Source organism: Exophiala aquamarina (assembly GCF_000709125.1).
Source record: "Exophiala aquamarina CBS 119918 chromosome Unknown aczIA-supercont1.3, whole genome shotgun sequence".
Lineage (NCBI taxonomy): Eukaryota > Fungi > Ascomycota > Eurotiomycetes > Chaetothyriales > Herpotrichiellaceae > Exophiala > Exophiala aquamarina.
The window spans coordinates 1147300-1170849 of NW_013550585.1; the positions used below are offsets into that span (position 1 = coordinate 1147300).

Below are 23550 nucleotides of genomic sequence, written 5' to 3' on the forward strand. Positions count from 1 at the left end.
GATATTTAGATGCTGGTCTATCGGAAAGCCATCGCTTTCTTGGAAGTGGAAAGCGGATCGCACAGATAAGAAGACGTCCGCTGTTTGCGTATGACTATCGCAGAATGTCGAGTGCCATATGTAGAGAATGATGACTTGGCATGCTTTCAGTATTGCATGAGCTAGTTGATGAAACGAATGGCAGCCTGATCCGTGCTATACTGAAGACACCGAATAGTGCTCCCATTTCTCCACAACCCTGGGAGGAATCACCATCCACATGACCCAGCTTTTAGACTCTCACTATTACAGTATCCTTACCCAGCCGTCAGCTCCGGATTGCGTTATTCAAGGATCCGTTGAACTTTCTTATAGCTTCTTCTTAACGAGACTGTGGCGATTACTTTGGGAGAAGATGTGCGGTAAGACGATAAGGCAGGCGTTCTAAGTTAATCCCCAGTAGTACCGTCTTAATGTTGAATTCGACTAAGTAGAGCCTAGGCTAGATGATGCGAAGATAGTGTCCGATCTTTAGTTAAAAGTTCGAGCTGATGGCTCGCTATGAAGATGATTGATAGTATCGCCCGCTGTAGGCTTGCGTCCTTGTTTTACTCCGAATTCGAGTCGATAACAAAGAGAATCGCCGGTAAGTTTATCGTGATTGGTCACACTTAGTGCTCCTTGCGCCGCAACAGCCTTGTGTTTTGCCTCTTGCTTCATAGGTTGTCAGATTGCTCCACCGTGTTTTACTTTGACGTCTGCCCAAGTCCAGCAGATTCGGCGACAGCCCCTTTAACAGGGGTTGCAGAGCTGTGATGGGAAGGGGACATGATCCTTCCTAAGACGGTACGAGGGACTCGTCAGACTATATAGTATCCTAAGTACGTACTAGACTAGCGCCTGGGCGCTCCGGGTTCGCTTCGGATAGCGTTCGAACAGCTCTCGGAGCTAGTTCGGATGCGTCGAAGCGATATTGTAGACCACGGTCTTTATAATCGCTTGGCATCAATAATCACAGAGCCATTGATGGAGGCACGCACCTGCCCCTATGCACCTCGGCTTGCCCCTTCCCCTAGTGCAATGGAACAAGGCTAGCTCAGCTCCGCGCGCGGCCTCGTGCGGGGAATGCGGGGTGAAACAAGATATCATACCGGGATCTTGAGCCGACATCGGTACGGAGCACCTCCGTATGGAGTACCACACTTACTCCAAGTCAAGCCCATGCTGGCCGCCATATTTATAAGTCGTTGTTAAAGCGATTGGCCTTCGCGACGGGTGTAACGGTAGAGGGAGGTACTGATGGATTTTTGAATCTGCCCGGGAAGACCACACGAAACCTGACGTTGGTGATTTTCTTACCTTGCTGCTTGTCCACCTTAAGACTCGTCCAGGCACTTACGTTGAAGATCGAAGTAGCAAGCGCTTCGAGCCACTCGGCAATAGCGACGTGATTGTTTAGGGCGCTGAGTTCCTTCCTCGAGGAGTTCATATTCTACCTGGCGGAGAAAACCGATCCAAGAAAGAAGACTGCTAGGAGAGAGCGGCAGTCAGCTGCGTCGTAATGGCGACGAGATCAGCATGCGCCGGCGTACTGTTTAAGTCATCTTGGGCCCTATCCCCAGCAATAAGGGCCCCGACAAGGCACATGACGTCCACTTACTGTTCTCCCACCATTACCCAGAGCCCACAGAGAGGGAGCATATCAAGACCATTGCAGCTCCACCGCTCTTCCCTGCCACCACCCCTACACCGCAGCTACACCACATCAAGACCACTGCGCTCAACATCTTCTTCCCAAGAAGACTTCATATTCAACCCGCCTCATGCCCGGCCCCTGTCCGACATCACAGTCGTCGCCTTGGAGCAAGTCATCTCCATGCCCCTTGCAACGCGCCACCTATCGGACCTCGGTGCGCGAGTCATCAAAATCGAGCGTCCCGGAATCGGCGATTTTGTGCGTCACCACGACAAGCGCGTGCGCGGCAAGCTCTGCTCGCACTTCGTGTGGATCAACCGAAACAAACAGTCTCTCGCCTTGGACATCAAAGACCCCAAGGACATGGACATCCTCAAGAAGGTCGTGACGGAGAAAGCTGACATATTCGTGCAGAATCTGCGGCCGGGGGATGCGGCGAAGATGGGGCTGGGGTATGAGGATGTGAAGAAGCTGATGAATGACGCGTATCCTGGGGAGGGGAGGGGAGATCGGCTAATCTATACGAGTATCTCGGGATATGGGAACCAGGGCCCGTATACTCATAAGAAGGCGTATGACCTGCTCATCCAGGCGGAGGCCGGATTGCTGAATATCACAGGCACAGAGGAGCAGATGGCCAAGGTGGGGTGCTCGATTGCAGATATCTCGGCGGGAATGTATGCCTACAGCTGCATTATGGCCGCGGTCCTGCAGCGGCAGAAGACCGGGAAGGGATGTGAGATTGACGTCTCCATGTTGGAGAGTCTGGTCGAGTGGATGAATTTCCCGCTATACTACGCTTACGAGGGCCAGCCGCGGGCGAAACGTGCGGGAGCAAGCCATGCCGCGATATACCCATACGGACCGTTCGGGACCGGCGGCGACGGCAAGGTCATGCTCGGCGTACAGAATGAGCGCGAGTGGAAAATCCTCGCGACGCAGGTCCTGCAGCGAGAGGACCTCACGACGAACCCGAAGTTCCAAGACACGGCCTCTAGGAGTGAGAACCGCGATGAGCTGGAGGCGATCATCACGGGTATCTTCCAGGCGTATTCCGCGGACGAGGTCACACAGTTGCTGGAGGATGCTGGGATTGCGAATGCAAAGGTCAACGATATGCAGGATGTTTGGAATCACCCCCAGCTGAAGGCGAGGGATCGTCTGCGAGAGGTCGATAGTGAGGTGGGGAAGATAAAGGCTTTCCTCCCTCCAGGGTTGAGTGCGGATGTTGAGGCGAGGATGGAGAGGATCCCAAAGATTGGAGAGGATAACGAAAGTATTTTGAGGGAGTTGGGAATCAAGTCATGAAAAGGTATGATTTGTGTTATAACAAAAGGGGGTCGTAGGAAGAACTGTAAAAGGAGGAATTAATCAGATATGAAGATGAAAATATAAGCGGACTATGGTCCGGCATACCATGGTTCTTCAACGGTCTCCGTCTTCATATTCTTCATGGATCTATCTTACTAATATCTTGATTCTTTCTTCGAACATTTGCGATCCTATTGACTTTTCGTATCCTTCTCCTTTTCCTTCCCCTTCTTCAACAAACTCTCATCAACAACGCCTTTCAACTCCATCGCATGCACAATCTTCGGCTTCGCAACAGCAACAGCGACATTCTCCAATCTCCACTCCATCCCGGGATACGCATCACTGAAGACAATGATGTCAACTTTCACTTCGCCTCCCTCCAGCACACCAGAAACCGGCAACTTCAGCTTGACGTTACTGACACCGGTGACCCTATTGCCACCACCAGACTTAGTAGTCGACCAATTAGCTCGCTTCAAAGCGAGGACATCCTGGTTCCTCGCCTCGGCTGTCGCACTAGCAGGCAATGCAAGCACGAAATATCCTTCGGTTTGCGGTTTAGGGAATTTGGGAGCGAAGATGCGCGCTTCCGCGTTATTCAGCCGGTTTCCTCGTTTGATGGTCAGTTGGAGGTTTTCTGTGTTGCCGGTGGCGGTCAAGGTGAGGTCAGGGAGAGCATTCACTGCTTTGAGGAATTGCGATCTGGTGCTGGCGGATTTGACGCCCAAGACGTTCATGAGGCCGTCCATAGTTTTAGGGCCATGTCGATGAGCTAGTACAGCTGTGGTTACAAGGTCCCTGGGGACTTTGTCTATAAGCGCTGGGTCGAAGATCTCATTCACGCCTGGTAGGATGCTGAGGGGATAGTCTTCGGGCCAGCGAGCTGATTTGATGCACTGCAGTAGCTTGACCATCTGGACCACCGCGTCATATTTGTTCAACTCCGTCATGACGTCGATGCCGGCCTGGATAATACGGATGCCTTGGTCAAGGACACTGGTCTGGTCGCCTACATAGTCGCTGATAGGGAGATCGATTCTCGACATGAATGCTTGAATGAGGAGGAAGGCCTTCACGTGTGGATCCCACAAGGGCATGCCGTCCAGGAGTCCTACTGTATCCAGTGGTAAATTCTTTGCGAGCTCCGCGTTTATCAGATCTTCGTTGTGTCGAACCGGTAGATCATCGAATTCGGTTGCTGAGCTGATCCACGCCAACGCGTCGGCAAACGTGGTGATCATGGTCTTCCGAGCCTTAAAGAGGAATTTGCGGATCGTCAAATGAGAGAGGTAGTAGTACGACATGATCTTGCCGAACGGCGTACTGTCAACGTCTCCGTTACTGTGTACCAGGACACAATCGCTCTCGGCCAGATCATCAAGCGATTTGTCGACGAGGGTGATCATGTATTCTGCAGCCAGCTGTTGAGCGGCGAGGTGGCTCTCTTTATCATCCTCTGCAGATATATCAAGTCCATAGTAGGTCGGGTTCTTGTGCAAACGACGGAAAAAGAATGTCCAGGTCAAATAGTCGAGCGCATCCTGCTTGGTGGTAATGACTCCCGCGGAGACTTCGGCTCCTAAATGGTTGTCCAGGACCTTGTGAAGTGTGCTTTCGACTGGGAAGCCTGTATGTAGGAAATGCTTGTAGAATGCCTTCTTAGCGTCCTGAGTAAAGATTCGTGCAATTCCGGAGGTGTCGAATTGCGGTCGACCAGCACGACCCAACATTTGCAACACGTCAGTCAAATCCATGTCCTTGTAGCCTTCGATCTTGGCATCGAAGAACTGTGTACCCTTGACAACCACAAGGTGAGCCGGTAAGTTAACGCCCCAGGCTAGAGTTGACGTAGCAACGAGAATCTGAATCTTATTTGCTGCAAACAATTGCTCGGACATGGTTCTGTCAGATTCAACCAAACCAGCATGATGCAATCCAATACCGAAACTCAATGCCTCCTTCAAAGCCTCATCTTTGACCGCTGAAAGTGTATGCGCTAGATCATCCTCTGAGTCGAAATGTAAGAAGCGTCGCGGGTCCTCCTCCATTCCACAGAAATTGATCAGATCTTTGGCCGTGAGACGAGTTTGTCGTCTAGATGCAACGAAAACGATGACCGGCTTCTCTGGGCTATGGTTCTTTATCGCGAGATAGGTTGGTCGGTTCATGCTCTGCATGAGAGGACAGAAACCTCTTTGTTCTGGGAACCCATCAATGTAGATCTCCAACGGCACTGGGCGAACACTATGGCGGAAATTGAACAAACCTTGATTATTGCCTGGTTTGACGCCTAGCCAGTTGCCCAGATCCGACGCATTAGCACAAGCCGTAGACATCCCTACCAGACGGATAGATCCAGCTTCAGCTTGGGCCGCAATGTAGTTCATCCGCGAAACAATAATCTCCAGAATAGGACCCCGGTCACCGCCTAACAGATGGATCTCATCAATGATGACCAAGGACACTTGGCGGACATAACCTCTCGTTTGCCATGATCTAGAAATACCGTCCCACTTCTCTGGGGTGGTGATGATGATATCTGCATCACGTATGGTTCGAGTGTCAGGGGTGTTGTCACCGGTCAACTCAACGAGTTTCAATCCCATAGGCCCGACAAGGCGCTTGCGCCAATCTTGTACCCTTTCACGTACAAGCGCCTTCATTGGTGCAATATACACCACTTTACTGCCTGGTCTTTCTCTGAAAGCCCACCACATGGCCAGTTCTGCGGCTACAGTTTTGCCTGATCCAGTAGGAGATCCCAAAAGTACATTGTTTGATGTGTGATAAAGAGTGTGGAAGATTTGAGTCTGCATGGGATTGAAAAATTGGAACCGTTGACCATACAACTCCTCTAGCAGTGAATTCTTGAGTGCCGAAATCGGCAACGGCTGTAGATCAAGAAGATCAGTATAGATACTCTCGGTATCCGGTCGAATAAGATGCTGAAAGGAAACCGGCTGAATTGTTTCTGCTCCTAACCAGCGATCAGAGATGACTCGGACATATATTTGCGACGGAAGAGGATCAGCCAACGGAATGGTGAAATTGAGTTCGTGATTATCATGCATCTTCTTTCTGCTGAGAATGAAGTAGTCATGGTGATAGATCTCCGAGTTGTCGGAGTTCTCAACCCAAACCCAGTACGATTCCGATGTACCATGATGGCGATCGTTCCAGACAAATTCAGGGTATAGGAACAGCTTCATCCTCAGCACATCCCGATTTAGAGGAGCAATTTCAGCCTCAACTGTCAGTAGGGGGAAATTATCAAGTAGCCTTGATATTGTGTTGCCCATTTTCTGGTTATGTACCAGACTTCCGATCTCCGCGGGTTCCATCTCTCGTAAACTTTCAATGTTTGACGAAGGCGCCTTTTCGTCAAGATTCTTTAGGACAGGCATGGGAAGGTCGAATTGATGAAAAGGGTGCTCAAAGGGCCAAATCTGCTTTTCGATAGCTTTGCACATGGATAGCAGGACTTGACATTGGTATCCCCAGCCCCTGTTAAGGGCGATCATAAATAGGGCTCGGCAAATTCTTGCTGCATTTTGTGCGACATAGGCCAAATCTGAGACTAATGCAAAGTCTTCCAATTTCGCTCTGGATATGTATGATTGAAGAAGAATATTGGTTTTGGCATGGTTCTCAATGATCTTTTGTTCCTTTTCGTCTTGTGAGCTTTGAGGGCCAGTCTTTCGATCTTCAATCTCGGTCACAACAGACTCCTGTCTCAAGCGGTTGAGCTCCTGTGCTTCATTGTCTCTTGATTGAATGTTGTCGAACTCTCCACTCATGCTGATCATCTTGAGAATGTCTGCTTCACTAGCTTGAGGGCGCATCATGGTATTGAAGATTTCAATACTGCTGTGAAGAACATAAAATTGACTTGCAATACGACCCACATCTTTAGCACGGAGCTCATCTGTACGTTCATTGAAAATGATCATCTGGTTTCTATGCAAGGTTCTTGCGGCGTCCACAATGAGCTTACGTCTTCGCTGGCCCAATTGAGGGTCATCCTGGTACTCATTCCAATCGATGCCGTAAGCTTGTGGGTTGCGGCGCATACGGACAAAGAGGTAGGAATAACCCAGCCAGGTGATCGCTTCTGGAACTGATGTTACAGTCCCGAGACTGATCTCTGCATTCAAATTATCAACAAGTCTCTGAGAGAATTTTGACTCGATAGGCTGTTGCTGAGTGACGGCACTCAAATAGTGCTGTAATTTGTCTTGAGTGGTACAGATAAAGCCGATGCCACTGTCTTGGAATTGAGGGCGACCAGCACGACCAAAGATCTGTAGGACGTCAAGTATCCCAAGATCAATGAACTTGCCCGCTTCAGCGCTGTATAATTGAGTTCCCTTGATCACGACAGCAGCAGCAGGCAAGTTGACACCCCATGCTAGTGTTGCAGTACAGCAAAGAACTTTTATACCACCTTCAGCAAAGATTCTCTCCACGAAATTGCGATCTGAGCGAGCCATGCCGGCATTATGACAGCCAAAACCTTTTGGAACAATATCTCGGAGCTCTCTACCACGAGTTGTCTTAAGGTCAGACATAGCTCGCAGATAGGCTGGGTCATCTGGCTCAGGTTGGAAAAGCTCTGCACACCCGTCATCGACTGCCATGGAGTAAAGTGTTCGAGCAGTCAAAACCGTGTCTTTTCTCGAATGGACGAAAACCATAACTTGCTTGTCCTGTTGAAGAAGCTCTTTCAACTTTTCGAATGTTGTGGCATCGATATTCTCACGTGATGTTTTGCTTCCAGGTTTGCCTTTGACACCAATGAAGTGTTGTTCGAGTGGAACTGGTCGGAAAGAGGCGTCAAAATAAAAAAGGCCGGTCATACGATTGACCTTGAGAAAGTCCGCAACATCGACATAATTGGGAAGTGTTGCAGAAAGTCCGACGATTCGGATCAAAGATTGGGTGCTTTCAACCTGTCGTTCAGTCCTAGCCACCAAAGACTCAATAACTGCACCACGTTCATCATGCAGCATATGGACCTCATCAATGATGAGGAGTCGGACTTTCTGCACCAGTTCGGTATCTCCAGTGCTCTTTCTGGTGACGACGTCCCATTTCTCGGGGGTAGTAACGATGACTTGAGTGGCAGCAATCTCTTTCTTGGTCAACTGCATATCACCAGTCAATTCTCTGACTTGAATTCCCAGCCAGGCCAATCGGCGTCCTAATTTGTCAGTGACTTCGGCTGCAAGGGCCTTCATTGGAGCAACATAAATGATCTTGAAATCATCCGTCATGATGACGAAATCTTTAGCATCTGGCTCGTCAATAGGATTCGGGATGACATTCTTGGAGATACAATGCAAAATGGTAAGCATTGCAGCATCTGTCTTACCAGCACCAGTAGGTGCACAAATGAGCATGTTTTCCGAAGTCGTGTATGCAACAGGGTATAACAAGCTCTGCATGCGATTGAGGCTCTTGTAACCATTGAATGTGTTTTGACAGAGACCATCCATGTCTGAGATGGCAACCAATTTCTGTCCCACAGCTAGTGAACCAACCTTTGCAGCAGGGATTGAGTATTCCTCATATTTTGCATGCTCAGATCTGGTGGTGCCAACGGGAAATGCAAATCTTCGCCCAGACGAATCGAGGATGTTGCCGGCCGCAGCTGCATCAGACTTGTAGACATGAGGATACCTCGGACCAGATCTGTCATAAGCAGGGGCGAGCGTTGCGTGCTTATGTTCGTGATCCTGTTGCTGTAACGTGGATTCTCGTTCCTGACGGGTCTGAAGGCCACCGAATAACCCATCTGTCTGTCGGGTGGTAGCAGTAGGACCGCTCAAAATGGACTTGCGATGAGAGATGAGCTCAATAACAAAGTCGAGATCATCAAAGCCAATTATGTCGGCCAATGACATTTGCAACTCATCATCAGAGCTGTCTGAGGCAAGCAATGCAGTGATTTGAAGTTCAAGATCAGAGGCGTTCATGCCAGATCTTGTGGCCGAGTAGTTTGAGCACTTCCTCTTCAGCCATGTCCGATTAAAGACACCTTCTTGGACAAGATCCGGAGTTCTGAGGCCATTGGCAGTGTCATTAAGTTCATCACTTGCAGGGCTCTCATCGAGGTCGCTCTCAACATCCCAGATATCATCTTCCGGCCCTTCGCTCGACTCATCATCCAAATCCAAGTCAGACCCATAGATTTGCGAGGCATCGTTCGGCAGAGGCAGTTTCAGGTCCGCAATTGCGTGCCTCATGGCGGTCATTTGAGCCAGCCATTGTGCTTCTGACTGGAAAGTTGTCGCGGCCATCGTTTTACGAGACAATGATCACCTGGACTCAAATATGGCCGTGACTAGGCGATAATCAGGCTGACTTGTAGAAATACTGCAGCCTGGCAGAAGAGATTGATTGGAGGCCGTGGTGATAATGATCAGAAATTCATCCATGACTCGCACAGTAATGGATTTATAGATTACAATATCACATCTAAAAGAGTTTAGGAAGCATTAATTTACGACTAGCCGCAATATTCATGGGCGGAAAGGGTATTAGGCAGTTTAGCGGCAGGGCTAGCTAACCTGGTTAACGTGTGTCACTCTTCGGGGATTAAACATCACTATAGGCATTAGGCACAATTAACACAAACCACGCACGGCAAGAGAGGCACCTACGGTCCGTTCTCCAGGCTTCAACCTTTACCTACAGGAGTCCCCCGTCACGCCTAAAGCCCGAAGGTGGCACAATGGAGGGGCCAAACCGGAATAAGGAACCCCCGCCCCCAACCCCAAACACACAAAGAAACAGACTGGCGTTGACTACTCGTACATGCTTCGGCATGTGACGTTCAATGGCGCCTGGTCTCCGTTTGTTTTTTGATGTCAGTTCAGTGACTGACTACTCGTAACTAGGCGCTGACATTTCCACTTGTACTACTTCTATCAATCCCATCTCCACTAAACCCCCGGTCCAACCCCTCGACTTCGTTACGGCAAGCGTTTCAGAGGGATTTGGTTCTTGAGAACAGGACTCTTTTGTAGACACACGACCTCGATACTTGCCCCATCCTCTGCATTTACTTCAGAAGCGCCCCAAAGCTCACACCGCCACCATGAAGATCTTCTATATCGGAGTAAGTCACCCATATACCAAACAAAGTGCCAACTTCAAGGACAACCACTGACACCATGGCAATAGATCCTACGAAATGACCCCGTCCCTGCCGTCGAGCTCGCCGTCGAGCAGGACCTATCTTCCTTTTCCCGCTTCACACGCGCCAGGTAAGCCCTTCACCCCAGTCTCTCAAAGCTACCTAACCTGACATTCCTCCCACCACAGCTACAGCGAATTCATGACCATGTTCGCCAAAACGGTGGCGGAGCGGACCAAGCCAGGGGTACGACAGGACATCGAGGAGCGGGCCCATACATTCCACGCCTACGGCTCAAGCCAAGGGATCGCAGGCATCATAATCTCAGACGCCGAGTATCCCGCCATGGTGGCTCACCAGCTTCTCTCCAAGATCGTGGACGAATTCACGTCGCAGAACCCTCGGTCTTCCTACTCGTCTCCCTCTGTCACGTCGCGGCCTTACCCGCAGTTGAAGGAGTATATTCAAAAATACCAAGACCCGAACCAGGCAGACAGTATCATGAAGGTGCAGAGGGAGTTGGATGAGACCAAGATTGTGCTGCACAAGACTATTGAGAGCGTGCTGGAAAGAGGCGAGAAGATTGACAGTCTGGTGGCCAAGTCGGATGGCTTGAGTGCCCAGAGTAAGATGTTCTATCAGCAGGCGAAGAAGCAGAATTCGTGTTGTGTGGTTATGTGAGGGAGGGTGAGGATTTAACAGTCTGGCCTGACTTCTTCATTCTCCAAGGCTGTTTCTTGAATTCTGGTGTGAAGACACCCAGGCTAAGGAAAGAATGGACACACCATCCACCGGCCACTGGACGCCATACACCAGACGATGCCTTGCACCCTGACCGGTAACGTTGTTTGGACTTGGAAGAGAGCTCGGGGGCTGGCAAGGACGAAACGAAAGTCTCTCATAGTTGAGATGCGAATGCGAGCAGGCGTTTTTCAGGAGCATAGTGTCCCGTTTGATTCAGAACTTAAAGGAAGAATGAGTTGATTTGAAACCCTTTCTATATATTTCTATTTCTGGCCATTGCCTCTGCTGTAAGAGCGTAAAGGGGGGCTACGAGTATGTTTGTTTCATCTGGACCGACCAGTCCAAGTCCACACCCACCACTTGCCCCATATACAGATATATACAATCAGCCAAAGCAAAGCAACAATGTCAAACCCCCTTCCCCGCCGCCAACGCCCCCAGCCGCTCACCATCGACCCTCATGCCAACCCACTCCTCCATCCTAGTCGCGCCGACACTAGGGCCCTGATAGAACTTAATACTGGGCTCATTCCACTTCAGCACCGCCCACTCCAGCCTTTGGCAGCCCAGCCGTACACACTCGCGCGCAAGCGCCTGGATCAGGGCCGTGCCGAAGCCCGCACCGCGGTGCGCAGGCCGCACGAACAGGTCCTCCAGGTAGATCCCCGGGGCTGCGTTCCAGGTGCTGTAGTTGTGGAAGAACAGCGCCATCCCGGCCACATCTTCCGAGGACGCCGTCGAACCGAGCGTGAGTAAGAGCGTCTTCGCGTAGCCGGGCGTGAAGCCTGTGGGGCTGTTGGCGTCCGGGAAGCTGAGCGTGTTCGTGAGCGATTCCACTGTTGCGTGCACTGAGTCCAAGGCGTGCTCGTAGTCTGCGAGTTCGTTGATGAGCGCGAGGATCGAGGGCACGTCGCCTGCGGTCGCGTAGCGGATGCGGTATGTTGGCGTGCTGACTTCGGCCATCTTTGCTTTTTCTTTTTGGTGTCTGCGTTTGGCCTCGTCGTTCTGTCTTGATACAGGGCCCGGGTGGCAAGTATGTAGGACTTTGATTGATCAAGTGGTTTGGTGGGGACAAAGACTGTTTTGATATTTTATTCAATTTTTCCCTTCCCTTTCCAGATTCCTTTCTCCGCTCCTTTGTTTTTTTGTGAATCCAATTTTGTAGGATGCTAGGTTATGTCTCTCTACTTCTCCAGCAATGCCAGTTAAAGCCTTGCATCTGCTGGTTTTGCCGTTTTGTTGTTTTTTTATTTTTATTTTGCTTTCTTGGAAAATCGAGCCAACGTAAACTTACGGGGCAAAGCTCCAAGCAACCTGTTATATTTTGTTGTCGATCAAACAAAAATGTCAACTCACGGCGATTACAAAAGGGCGTACGCCCTTCCGCGGATGTGTACCCACCGTGCCAGAGAAATCCTCGTGGGTCTTCTGGGGGGTAATTGTCATGAAGTATCAGCATGAACCAGCATTCGTAGATACTTGTACTTTGTAGACAAACGAGATTTTCTGGGTGCGCGAGTGGGAGGTGTCTAAAATCACAAAGGAATATTCAAATCCTGAACCTCAGCAAGGCTCGTGAGCTAAAGCAGGTGACTCGTCACTGCTACTTTGAAATTTAATGATAATTAGTGCCGCGGAACAGGATATGCGTGAGAGAGGGTTGGCATATATCAAATTCGATCGTTAAATGATAAACTTGAACCCAAGACTGCGACCAGGGTTCATGATCTACTCATCCATCTGCCACTGATAGCTCAAGTCCTCATTCCTAGCTTTCCTGCCTCTTGCTTGAAACCAGTCCTTCTCGAACCCATTCCCTCTATCGACACCATCCCACCTCCAACCGGGCGGGATACCATATCGATTCGGCGGCGCCGCACCCTGATAGACCTTTCTCCTGGGCGCAGCAGCACTGGCAGCCGTAGCCTTGCCACTCCCAGCCCTCGACCCACCAGGGCCCTGAGCAAGCGTCTTCTCCTCTTCCTTCTTATGCGCCATATACATAGCCATAGGATCATCCCACCTGACGACATCCTTCAACTGACGATTCATGTCCTCATCATCCGCACCTCTCGCGACGGTGAGGAACTTGGCTTCCTCGAGATCCTGCTTCCTCTGCTCGCGCTCCGCGCGCTGCACATCGCCTCGAGCCTCATCGCGCGCTTTCTTCTCCGCCGCCATCTTCTCCATCTCTGCTCTGCGCGCTTCTGCGCGCTTGAGACTAACATCTATACGTCGCCCAGTAGCGTCTCGGTAGATTGTTTCTTCTTCTGGGATCCCGGATTTTCCATCCACGTTCTTGGATTTTTTTGCCTTATCCCCATGAGAAAGCTCTCGCGCTTTCTCTCGCTCTTCTGCCTGGATGAGTCTTGCCGTGTCAGCTGCTGTCTGTAGACCGGAGCGAGCACCGGACTGCATTCTCGGCGCATGTGTGGTTGTAGAAGAAGACTCTGGCTGGGGCACGTCGACAACAGCCGGGGCATCTTCATCCTCGATCTGTTGCCGCCTCTGTGCAGACTCAGCTGCCGCTTCGGAAATAATGCGCTCAGCTTCTGCATCTTCGTCGTTCTGTTGCTTTCCAGGAACAGCAGCAGGATATCCTCCTGAGTCCACTACTGTCCAGCCACTGCTCTTCTTCTTTCTGAATTCTGCAGACTTCATATTCGTGTCGTACATGGGCACATCTTCGGCCTCGTCATCGCGGTCATTCCTCGCGCCTCCTAGGGATAGCTCTGCGTCGTCGTCCGCAATCAACAGGCCGGAGTCTTGGGCTTCATTTTCTTTATTTTTGCGTCGTTTCTTCTTCGGCCGCGAGGAATCGGCGAAGTCTGGGTTGGAGGAGGGTGAGGAGGATTGAGACGGGTTGGATGCGTTCAAGTAGTTTTTAGCTAGGTAGGCGGCCAGGTTGGCAGAAGGCATGGTTGGAGATGGAGGTGTCGTGGTGTTGTGCGGCGAGCAGGGAATTTACAAGATGGGTTCCTAAAAGATCTTTTGGATGGCGAGTATCATCACAGATGGCAAGTGAGGAGCGGCGCAAAGTATTTGCCCTTCAAGCTGTTAGACATCAGCTTGAGTAAAAACACGTAAAGTGTATGATGATTGAATTGGTCGACATTATCGAAAGTTCAGAAGGACGGGGCTCCCGATTTCGAGGGTGAGGAAGTTTGGCATGTTTGCACAACATCTGCACATCCGACGTCACCGTGCAGGAGTCTATGTTCATGCTCAAAGCCTGTCACATGTCAGTAAACGGATGAGATTAGGAGCTCAACAAATGTATTCGAAGCGCGTCAAGGTTCCTCAACCCAGCATCGAGTCATCCTATTGATTTACTATGAATGAATGCAGTTGTGCTGTACAAAAGTGATCGCACTACAATCTGCAAAAACGCCAATTTCTCAAAGTCAAGGACCAATTCCCGGAATGCCATCGTCGGGGATCCAATGCCTGTTTCTCCATGGGCCAGTCATATCCTCAAGAAGCGCCGGTTTTCATGCTTTAGTTTGTGGTGACGCCAGCTTCCCTAATGAGCCCTGGGGTATCTCTGTGAATTGTAAATATCGCCGCTGATTACAAAAAGGATCAATATCAATGAAAACGAATGAATAGGTCACTCCCTCGTCGATAGATTGATGACCTCATTTCAAATGGGAGTGCTCGATGATTTCAAAATCATGCTCATCATCATAGTCGCCTGCATATCCTGCTGCCGCGTCTTTGTCACTGACGACGTCATATTCTTTGATGACGAGTTTCTCGGTTTCATTGTTCTCGAACCGACGAACAGCTTGAGTAATGGCGTTGCTCAAGATGTCATTGCCAGCACGAGGTCCAGTCAAGGCATCGTAGTTGTACATAAAGTCAGCCTCTGCTGGGAGAGGTGCAGCGGATGAGTCAGGGACTTCTTCGCCATCGGATGAGGTATCAGAAACGTTGGCCAGAGGGCCATCCATTGCATCGACAACCTCGTTTCGGAAGGCTTTGCGTGCAAGAGTTGAGGCTTGTCCAGTGAGTTTGTTCTGCTGAAGATGCCTATATTTCGCTTCTGATCGTCGAATACGACGATCGTAATCTCGTTTGGCTGGAGGGCCGGTGCACCGGACACACTTGGGGTCTGCCTGTTCATGCTGAGTGCACAGTGTAATTGCCGTCTCAGATGGACCTCGAGCCCATTTGGAAGTATGGTTCTTGTCTCTTTGGTATGGCTTGGCTCCGCTGCGGAGGTCGTTGGTGGAGAAGGCCGACATGATTAAGGTAGGATGGGGATTACTTGGTTGATAAGGTAGGTTCAATCTGAGGTTGGTGCAAGATAGGATTGTACAGGAGGAGAAGAGACAATCACCAGGGTAGGATTGGTAAGCTGTAGAAGCAGACAGTCACTCTCAAGAATGACGCGTTCGTGAAGAAGGGGAAGGTGGCCTGGCTTTGACGGCAAGTGAAAGAACAAAGAAGAGTCAGAAGGAAGAGACCGAGACAAGTGGTTGGGTGGACAGACAAAGAGATGACGGAGTGATTTGTGTTAAAGGTATGTGAGCTGTAGAGAGACGAGGAATGTAGCAGCTGAAGGGGAAGAGACTCAGGCTTGTAGGATATACTAATAGTAACTGATGAGTCGGAGAGTCACGCGTTGAAACCGGATGATTGCTTGTTTGAGCTGAGTGGATGAGTCGATGGGTGGATGAATGGATGGGGTGGATGACTGGGGAGAGGGGTGGTGATGATAGTGGGTGTGAGGAATCAGGATAAGGGAGAGAGCGGGTTGAGCCAAAGAGTGGCATCGTGGCACAGGGTATCGAAACAAGGCATGATTGGCTTGATTGAGTCACTAGGCATTCCACGCTATGAGGTCCGAGGGTAGGAACGAGGAACAGGTAACCAGTGTGATAAGAGACGGAAAGCTGGGTCGTGGACTCACGGTGGCTTGGATATGGACGGAAACCCAAGATTGGAGATGAAAGGAGCCTGAGCCCTCAAACTCAAACTCAAAGAGTCACCACGCATCAGGCAAGGCGCAGTTAACACGTGCATTCAACAGGTGGCTCGCGGGAGGATGATGATAAGGATAGCCGCCGAGCTTCCAGCTGATGCAAACAATCAAGGCCGAGGCACGATCAAGAAGGATGGTGAGTGTCTATTCTGGTTCATCAGCCACCCAAATGACCTCATCCCTCTGTGAACCTAGATTGCGATGTGATGATCTCGCTACATTCTTACCATTAACCCGCGATTATTCTAAAGGTAGCCTTTAGAACCAGACTGTGCCTGGAATACAATCATTATCAGTAGACTATAGCCTAGCGATAGTTAATACAGTTAGTATGTAAGCGCGACCTGAAGTTAATTAATGAAGTTAGGCGGACTTGCGGAATAATAACTAGCAAGGCTTGTATATATACCCCACCGTAGTTTGAACTAATGTCAGTATACTGCACCGTAAGTATTATCATCCTTTGGCTAATTTTTAGTAGTAGAGTCTATGTTCTAAAACACTATCTCAGCCAGAGGGCCAATGTCTATATACCATGCCGTAGTTTAAGCTATTATTGAACTAGTTCTGTAGTCCAAAATCTCAGTTACAAACGCTTTTTACAAGTGAACCATTGTTCATATACTGCACCGTAAAGGGTAGTGATGCTAATGTGCGAGTACTGTGCCGTACTGTCAGCTCAGCCATTGATTCCCCAGTGTTTGGTTTAAATCTTCCGTCGTCTTGTTGGATACGTTCATTAGCCAGCGTAGACACAAGAAATGACGTTTGCGATACGCTTCATGAAATTCGCCCCCATTATGGTCACGCACGGAATGACTCAGATGTTAGAACCCACTGCACCACTGGATACTGTGGCGCCTTGGGGACCCTAGATGAGACACACTTTCTCTCGCTTTCTCAAGTTTCTACTTGCTTCATTGCCCATCCCTTTATTTCCTTTGACAAAGGCTGTCGACGAGGATGCCTTTTCTCCGTTGTTGAGTTGACGTGATGTCGACGTCCACCACTGTTGTTCTGGAATGCAGCCCTTGTAGATAGATGGTGTCGCCCCGAAGCTGTCAGTAAAGGTATCATTCGAGCTTACGCATGAGCTGCAGTCATATCAACCATATTCCTTCGGAACCTTATGAATTCTTCTGATTGATTCATTCGCCCTCTGACTCATCGCTGTCATCCTCATCGTTCTCACTGGGCAACCTCTTCGGAAACCATCCAAATCGGCTCAAATCAACTGATTGCGATTCAATCCCTCTGGCCTCATTGACTTCGACTCCTTCTTCTCTCAACTTGTCTGCTTGCCGACTGGCTGCAAGCCCATCATCTCCACGTGGGCTGATACCGCCTTTGGCATTGACCACCCGTTGCCAAGGCACGTTTTCACCATGAAAGAAGAACTTCTCTGGATCTGTAGGGTCGTAGGTCGGAAGATGCTTTAAACAGACACCCACTTGACGAGCACGCCTAGGAAATCCCAGGAGATGTGCAATGTGAGAATAGCTTGTCACCTTTCCGTGAGGAATTTCCTGTACCGCGCTGTAGACTGCCTGGAACCACCATTGCGCTTCTTCTGATTGCTCACGTACCATGGTTGCTTTATCCAGTGTCTGCTGCAAAGTGGCCTTGTTAACATGCAGTATAAATTAGAGGCCTTTTTAACTTGTCTTTGACTGGAATGAATGAGTGGCGTGAATGCAGCTCTTCTGGCTACATCAGTAGTACGTAGTAGAGGAGACTGCCCATGGGTGGCTGACTAAAGATAGCGGATCAGATAAGATTAGATGTTTGTTTACTTCTTGGCAGCCTGTTGGTCTTGATCCGCATCTGCATCTGCATTTGCATCTGCATCTCCACAATCACATCCTCTGGCAACCTTTCTTTTGCATCTGGCTTCTTCCCCAACTCCAGCGCATGATCTGGCCAGAAACGTAGAAACCGTCCTTCTTCCCCCACCGGCTCCCCTTTCCTCTTTAACCATGGCATTTCGTGGCACCGAGAGTCCCATGGACTTTGAATGGCAAGGTCATGGTCCAGTTGATCCCTCATCCCCATTCCATAAACACATCATGGAGGCTCAAGCGAAGAAGCGTATGGCATCCCTTCGCCTTCCGCGCAATCCTGCAAGCATGCTAAACGATTCAGGAACACACAAGGAATTCGACTCTCCCAAAAAGACAAACTTCCCATCTCTCCGCGAACCGAACAATCAGCCATTTTTCTTTTCAAATACTCCAGCATCACCACCTCCTTCATCACCATTCCGCGCCCCATCATTCACCACTCCACGGAAGGCATTCGATATAGACTTCTCTTCTGGACCAGAGAATTCATCGCCACTTGCCCCTACAGATAACGAAGAAACCCCAGATGCCAAGCCAATTCCAATTGAATTTAAAAGCAGTCCCACCAAAACCGAGAACAAGCGCAACTCGCTCTTTGGCTTCTACGGAAGGTTTGCTCCTAGTCCAGGAAGAGGCGAGATACGAAAGCCACATAGCGATGCAATCGTACGGAGAATACACAAGAAACGTCGGCGCGCACAGCAATTCGACAAGCAATTGATAATTGGGAAACGAGATAATACAGAAGACGACAGTGACGATGAACAAACACCCAGTCCAACGGAATCTAAACAACCTCCAATCCAAGAAGTTGGCTGGATTACTGGCCTGTTCACATTTATCCACACATACCCTGATGCGCCGTCCATCATCGCCAAATATCTGCAAGTCTTCTTCAATGCTGCCATCCTCGGTGGCTGCCTTTACATGTTCTGGTCGTTCTACGCTACAATACGCGCCGATGTTGATCGTGCCAGTGATGATGCCATGGCAGAAGTACTTGCTGAGATGGCAGCGTGCTCGAAGAACTACGTTGACAACCGATGCGGCGCCGATACGAGACTTCCAGCTCTGGAATCTGTCTGCAACAACTGGGAACTCTGCATGAACCGCGACCCTAGTGCAGTGAAGCGGGCGAGACTCAGTGCTCATACGTTCGCCGAGATTTTCAACAGTTTCGTTGAACCGATCAGTCTTAAAACCATGTATGTTATCCTACCCTGGGTTCCTCCGCTATTCTATCTCAATCATGCAAGCTAACATATCAACCGTCAGGATTTTTACAATCACCCTCGTTGTCGTTGGTCTCATTGTCAACAACGCGACATTCACACTCTACCGTCGCCAACAAGAACACTACTACGGCAACCCTGCATTCCGACCGCCATCGGCATCCTACATGCAGTCTCCCAATCACCAAGCAGGGTTTGGTGCCATTTCACAAGGCCCTCCGTATGGACAACAGCCATATATGGGATGGCACGGTGGCGATGGTAGCCAGCAGCAGCAGATTGAGTACCAACGGAGCCCGAGTAAGGAATATCGTTCAAGGAGTCGAAGTCCCGAGAAGAAGAGGGTTCATTCATGATGCTTACTTTCTTTCGTTGCTGAGATGGATTGTAACCCAGCGCTATTTTTGGTTAGCAAGGTATATTGATCCAGGAAATGGTACTTGGGATGTTTTGCACTAAGGATCTCACAGGCTGTACGGCGATTTGGCATTTTGTGTAATCCTGGATAGCGTTCTACAGTAGCTTCCCATCGGCAGACACGAAGAATTCGTCCCAGAAAATGTGATCATCAAGCCTTTCTCAAGGAATTTGACTCGGTGAAATGCCATCTTTGGCCCGCCGTTTGACGTAAGGTTTTATCCCTGGATGTATTTCCATCTGTAAAAAGGACTGACCGATCGATCGGGGACGTGAGTGAGTTGTCCGGTCCATCCATTCCCAAGCACTGGCCAATAGCTACCTATACATCGTACGTACGTATGCATACCATCCCATACCCAAAGCGCAGCGCTGAAGCTCCTCGACCCGCGCGCGAGGCGAAGCCTTGTTCACATCGGGCAGAGAAAAAGACGAGGTCTCGGTGTGCTTGACTTGATTGTGCGAGCATTGCATTGCATTGCATTGCATTGGGTTAGTATCAAGGAACCATGCCTGCCATGTCTGCCACTTGGTGGAAAAATTGTTGCTCGCGTAGTTCAAATCATCTTGTCATGTCATCCCTCCTGGTATTGGTGAAGACCTGGGAGGCGTGGAGGCCAGGTACGACGAATGAGGATGCAAAGCTATGTATGTAAGTAACTAGGTGAGCGAGCGAGCGGATGAGAAAGATGATGGATGGATAGATCGATGAGCTCCGTTTCTCTTTGCTTCATGTATACCTTGGTAGGTACATAGAGTAGATATATACACGCATACATCCACGGCTGCTCTGTTAAAGGCTCTTCCCTTCCCAGCTCTGTACCCATTCGCTCTCATGGCCCGTCGCACAAATCTCGTTACAAGGCTGATCGTCGTCAGCGTTCCATTCATTCCGCTGCAAGCCATTCTTAGGCCCCAGGTAATTCAGTAATCTTTGGCCTATTGATCTGGCTCATTTGGGGCGATATAGTATGTAGGTAGCGGGTGCCATTCCCATTACTCCGGTCCGTCCCCAGACCCAAGTCTTTTCAAACACACGCATAACGGGGTGTCTGTGTAACCAATACCGACCACAGCGCACATCAAAACGGCACAATATTGACGTCCCAGCCATCCTCACCCGCTGGCGCCGTTCGACCCAGAACGAGCTTCATGCGGCCCTGCATCTCCGCATTCGGCCATCCGTCCTCCGGCCGATGCACAGCCTCGAGATGCGCCATGAACGAGCCGACATTTCCAAAGATCGGCGTGGAATTCGGCTCTGCACAGCCTTTCTTCCCACCGGATTTCCTCGCCCAGGTATTGGCAGACGTGCCGCCAATCCGTACGCTCGCACCACTCCCCTTTAGACTCGCGCCATCGCCACTGCTCAAGACCTTGTCCAGCCAGCCGCGCTGCTTCCCCTCCGCCGCGCAGAAAATACACCCGAACGTGCCAAACGCACCGCTCTGGCCTAGGGCAGTCTCATAGGGCACCATCCCCTTCATGACAACATGGCATTTCGCCAAAAACGCCCATTTGTACCGGATCGCCCCGCTCTCACTTGTGCGGATCTTCGGGTCGAATAGCTTCACGGGTTTCCAGTTTTGCTTTTTCTTCCCTTCCGAGAGCACGGCGGAGTTGTGCATGGGCCCTTCGAAGGAGCATTTCTCGCAGCGCCAGAACTGGATCATCGAGGAGTAGCCGACAGGCCGATTGGCGACTTTAAAGGCCTTGGATTCGAGTCCGATTTGGAGCCGGAAGGCGCCTCTGCAGAAGCCGAGGAGGTCTTTGTCGGTGGGGAGGGTTATGGTGCCGGTGGAGAGGGTGGAGATGGGTGGTCCGCCGGAGACGGAGGAGTGGACAGTGAGCAGGGATTCGGCGCGTGAGCTGTCGGTGGCTTCTTGTTCGAGGCTGGGGTTTATGGGGGCGAGGTGTTTTGAGACGTTAGATTGGTGCTGGTAGGAGTTTGGTAGTTGGGGAGGGAGGCCGTTCGCTACGGGAGAAGGTGGACCGCGTGTATGTGGGCCTGGTGCATATCTATCAATGTGGGCCGGAGCCTCAACGGGGTTGGCGGGGCTGAGAGATGGGTGCGTCTCCCATTGCCCGATATCCATTTCTGGGTTCGTTCGTGGTTGCCTTGGTTGCCTTGGTTGGTCCTGAGGCTGGAATGATTTCGCTGGCAATCTATACAAGGAATCTAATCGGGGTTGCGGGCGGGGCGGACGGGCGTTTTCCTGCAGATATCGAACATGCTCGAAGGTGCCGTGGCCGTGGCCGTGATTGTGTGGCAGTGCCGCTACCTGGGTTCTGTGCAAATATGCAATGGAAGAATGCCTTTCGGCAGTCGGCAATTGGGGCTGGTACATGTCGTAGATGGTGCCATGGGAGTATTGTCTCCAGTCGCGTCTGATGAGCTGCTCATCACGATAGTCATCTGGTCCGAATCGAGAGATGTCTGGAGAACTCGTTAGGCTGTCGGTATTTGGCGGGGGCTCTTGGCCGGACGCGTCGGCGCCATTCGGCAGTGCGGCTATGATCGATTGGCCGTCTGGTTGGGGAAACATCAGCAAGATGTTGTCGTCGGGAGCGAGAGCTTGAGACGATCTCCGTCGCATGCTCATGCGATCTATTTCGTCTGATTTTTGGCCAGCTGCGAGTGGGTCAGCAGTGCGACTGCCAGCGTACTCGGTGGTTGTTGGTGGCAATGGCAGTGATAGACCGTAGCCCGAGCGTTTATAAGAACCCTGGGAGCCGCCAGAGCGGGTCGACGTCTTCCTCTCAATCATGTCGGTCCGCACGGGAGGCGAAATGCTCATATTTTGGAAGGCATCCAACATGGGCTCAGGGGTGCGCGGGCCATGATAGGGGGCATTTGAAGAATGAGTGCTCCTGCTACTGGAATGGCCCAAGGAAGGCGACATGGGCGGCATCAAGGTTGAGACGTTGGAAGCGGAAGAAGGATAATACGCCTGGGCGTGGATGGCGGAAGACAGCCTCTGGGACAATTGACCCAGACAGACGCCAGCATTGACACGACAGTCGTCCGAGGCAGACTGCAGGGCGTCGAAGTCGAGGTGGAGGTCGTCCATGATGACACTGCGCAGGTTGATGATCAGGGTCATCTGCAGATTGATCAAGACATCTTTCATCTGCTCGCGGGCCTGGCTGTCGCCGCAGGCATATTGCTCGCCGAACCTCTTGACATCGTGGTCGTAGTGTCCGCGCACGATGACGGGCCCCAGGACCAGCGAGTCCAGCAGGTCTCGCATGGGTTCGTCGGGGAGGGGGTCATCGTTGGCTTCTCGCTCCTTGCGGATGCGTTTGACGAGTTTGCTGGCATCTTCGAATGCCGCAAGCACTGTTCGTAGGATGTGTCAGTCAGTTTGGTCTGGGTTCTCGAAGCTGTCGTGAGGCGAGACGGAAGATGGGGCCACCCAGATATCGGGAATGGCATGGTATGGTATGGTATGATAGCTAGCCTTACTGACCTGAGCGCACAAGCGATGCGATGTCCATCTCAGCCTGATTGCCGTTCTGGCGAGAATGGGCGAGGGCTTCGATCGCGTCGAGTTTGGTAGGATGGTCCAGGATCAGTGCATGGCGCAACGGCTGCGGGTGGGCAGTATTTGAATCAAGTCGAAAATCAGAGGAGATCAGGCTCGAGGTCGACGTTCATGCTGGGCGCAAGGCATGGATGGAGACGAGCACATGGGATAAGAGGACCGAGGGGAGTGATTGATTGACGAGACGTAACAGAGACAGAGGGACTATCCTTTACGGAGGACCGTCGCAAGTGCCCAATGCATCAACTTCAACTAATGCGAGCCGGTTCGTCTAGGACCAGGGCCACCACCAGCACCAGGAACAGGAACAGCAATGGGAACATAAACATGATGATCCGTCGGGGAGGACCCAGGGGAGGGAGGAGTAGGACGGGCCATTGCATTGAGTTGGGCGGACCAGAGACAATGTCCAAGGTGAGTGGTACTCGTAGGATAGGCCAAATTGCCTCAACCCTAGTAGGGACCTGATGTAGTGTAGTTTGCCTTTTGTGTGCGCCCATTGCGCCGGTCGAACGTCGAGTTGATTTGATTGCAACGGTGGGAAAGGAGAGGGAGGCGAACCAGGCTAAAGAGCGAATGGCGAAGGAGCATCTGATGGTGGCAGATGCAGTTGGAACGTGGAGACGCCGACAGCAACATTCATGTTGGAGTTGATAC

At 50.8% G+C, this 23550-nt stretch overlaps 9 protein-coding genes across 9 annotated transcripts; 3 read left to right on the forward strand and 6 right to left on the reverse strand.

Annotated features, from left to right (window-relative positions):
• Positions 1-1540: 1540 nt before the first annotated feature.
• On the forward strand, positions 1541-2983 carry A1O9_04009 (uncharacterized protein; the record flags this gene model as incomplete). The annotated part of the gene is made up of 1 exon (XM_013406301.1): positions 1541-2983. The coding sequence occupies one exon, from the start codon at positions 1541-1543 to the stop codon at positions 2981-2983; it is 1443 nt and encodes a 480-aa protein (XP_013261755.1).
• Positions 2984-3177: 194 nt separating this feature from the next.
• On the reverse strand, positions 3178-9288 carry A1O9_04010 (uncharacterized protein; the record flags this gene model as incomplete). Its single annotated transcript, XM_013406302.1, has 1 exon — positions 3178-9288. One exon carries the CDS (start codon positions 9286-9288, stop codon positions 3178-3180), a length of 6111 nt encoding a protein of 2036 aa, XP_013261756.1.
• Positions 9289-10088: 800 nt separating this feature from the next.
• Positions 10089-10808, forward strand: A1O9_04011 (synaptobrevin like YKT6; the record flags this gene model as incomplete). The annotated part of the gene is made up of 3 exons (XM_013406303.1): positions 10089-10109; positions 10175-10257; positions 10316-10808. 3 exons carry the CDS (start codon positions 10089-10091, stop codon positions 10806-10808), a joined length of 597 nt encoding a protein of 198 aa, XP_013261757.1.
• Positions 10809-11279: 471 nt separating this feature from the next.
• A1O9_04012 (acetyltransferase) lies at positions 11280-11834 on the reverse strand (the record flags this gene model as incomplete). Its single annotated transcript, XM_013406304.1, has 1 exon — positions 11280-11834. One exon carries the CDS (start codon positions 11832-11834, stop codon positions 11280-11282), a length of 555 nt encoding a protein of 184 aa, XP_013261758.1.
• A 765-nt stretch (positions 11835-12599) lies between these two features.
• Positions 12600-13790, reverse strand: A1O9_04013 (uncharacterized protein; the record flags this gene model as incomplete). The annotated part of the gene is made up of 1 exon (XM_013406305.1): positions 12600-13790. The coding sequence occupies one exon, from the start codon at positions 13788-13790 to the stop codon at positions 12600-12602; it is 1191 nt and encodes a 396-aa protein (XP_013261759.1).
• A 719-nt stretch (positions 13791-14509) lies between these two features.
• On the reverse strand, positions 14510-15118 carry A1O9_04014 (uncharacterized protein; the record flags this gene model as incomplete). The annotated part of the gene is made up of 1 exon (XM_013406306.1): positions 14510-15118. One exon carries the CDS (start codon positions 15116-15118, stop codon positions 14510-14512), a length of 609 nt encoding a protein of 202 aa, XP_013261760.1.
• Positions 15119-17006: 1888 nt separating this feature from the next.
• Positions 17007-17447, reverse strand: A1O9_04015 (methylated-DNA-protein-cysteine methyltransferase like protein; the record flags this gene model as incomplete). The annotated part of the gene is made up of 1 exon (XM_013406307.1): positions 17007-17447. The coding sequence occupies one exon, from the start codon at positions 17445-17447 to the stop codon at positions 17007-17009; it is 441 nt and encodes a 146-aa protein (XP_013261761.1).
• Positions 17448-17834: 387 nt separating this feature from the next.
• A1O9_04016 (uncharacterized protein) lies at positions 17835-19287 on the forward strand (the record flags this gene model as incomplete). The annotated part of the gene is made up of 2 exons (XM_013406308.1): positions 17835-18904; positions 18975-19287. The coding sequence occupies 2 exons, from the start codon at positions 17835-17837 to the stop codon at positions 19285-19287; spliced, it is 1383 nt and encodes a 460-aa protein (XP_013261762.1).
• A 1143-nt stretch (positions 19288-20430) lies between these two features.
• A1O9_04017 (uncharacterized protein) lies at positions 20431-22599 on the reverse strand (the record flags this gene model as incomplete). Its single annotated transcript, XM_013406309.1, has 1 exon — positions 20431-22599. The coding sequence occupies one exon, from the start codon at positions 22597-22599 to the stop codon at positions 20431-20433; it is 2169 nt and encodes a 722-aa protein (XP_013261763.1).
• Positions 22600-23550: the final 951 nt, after the last annotated feature.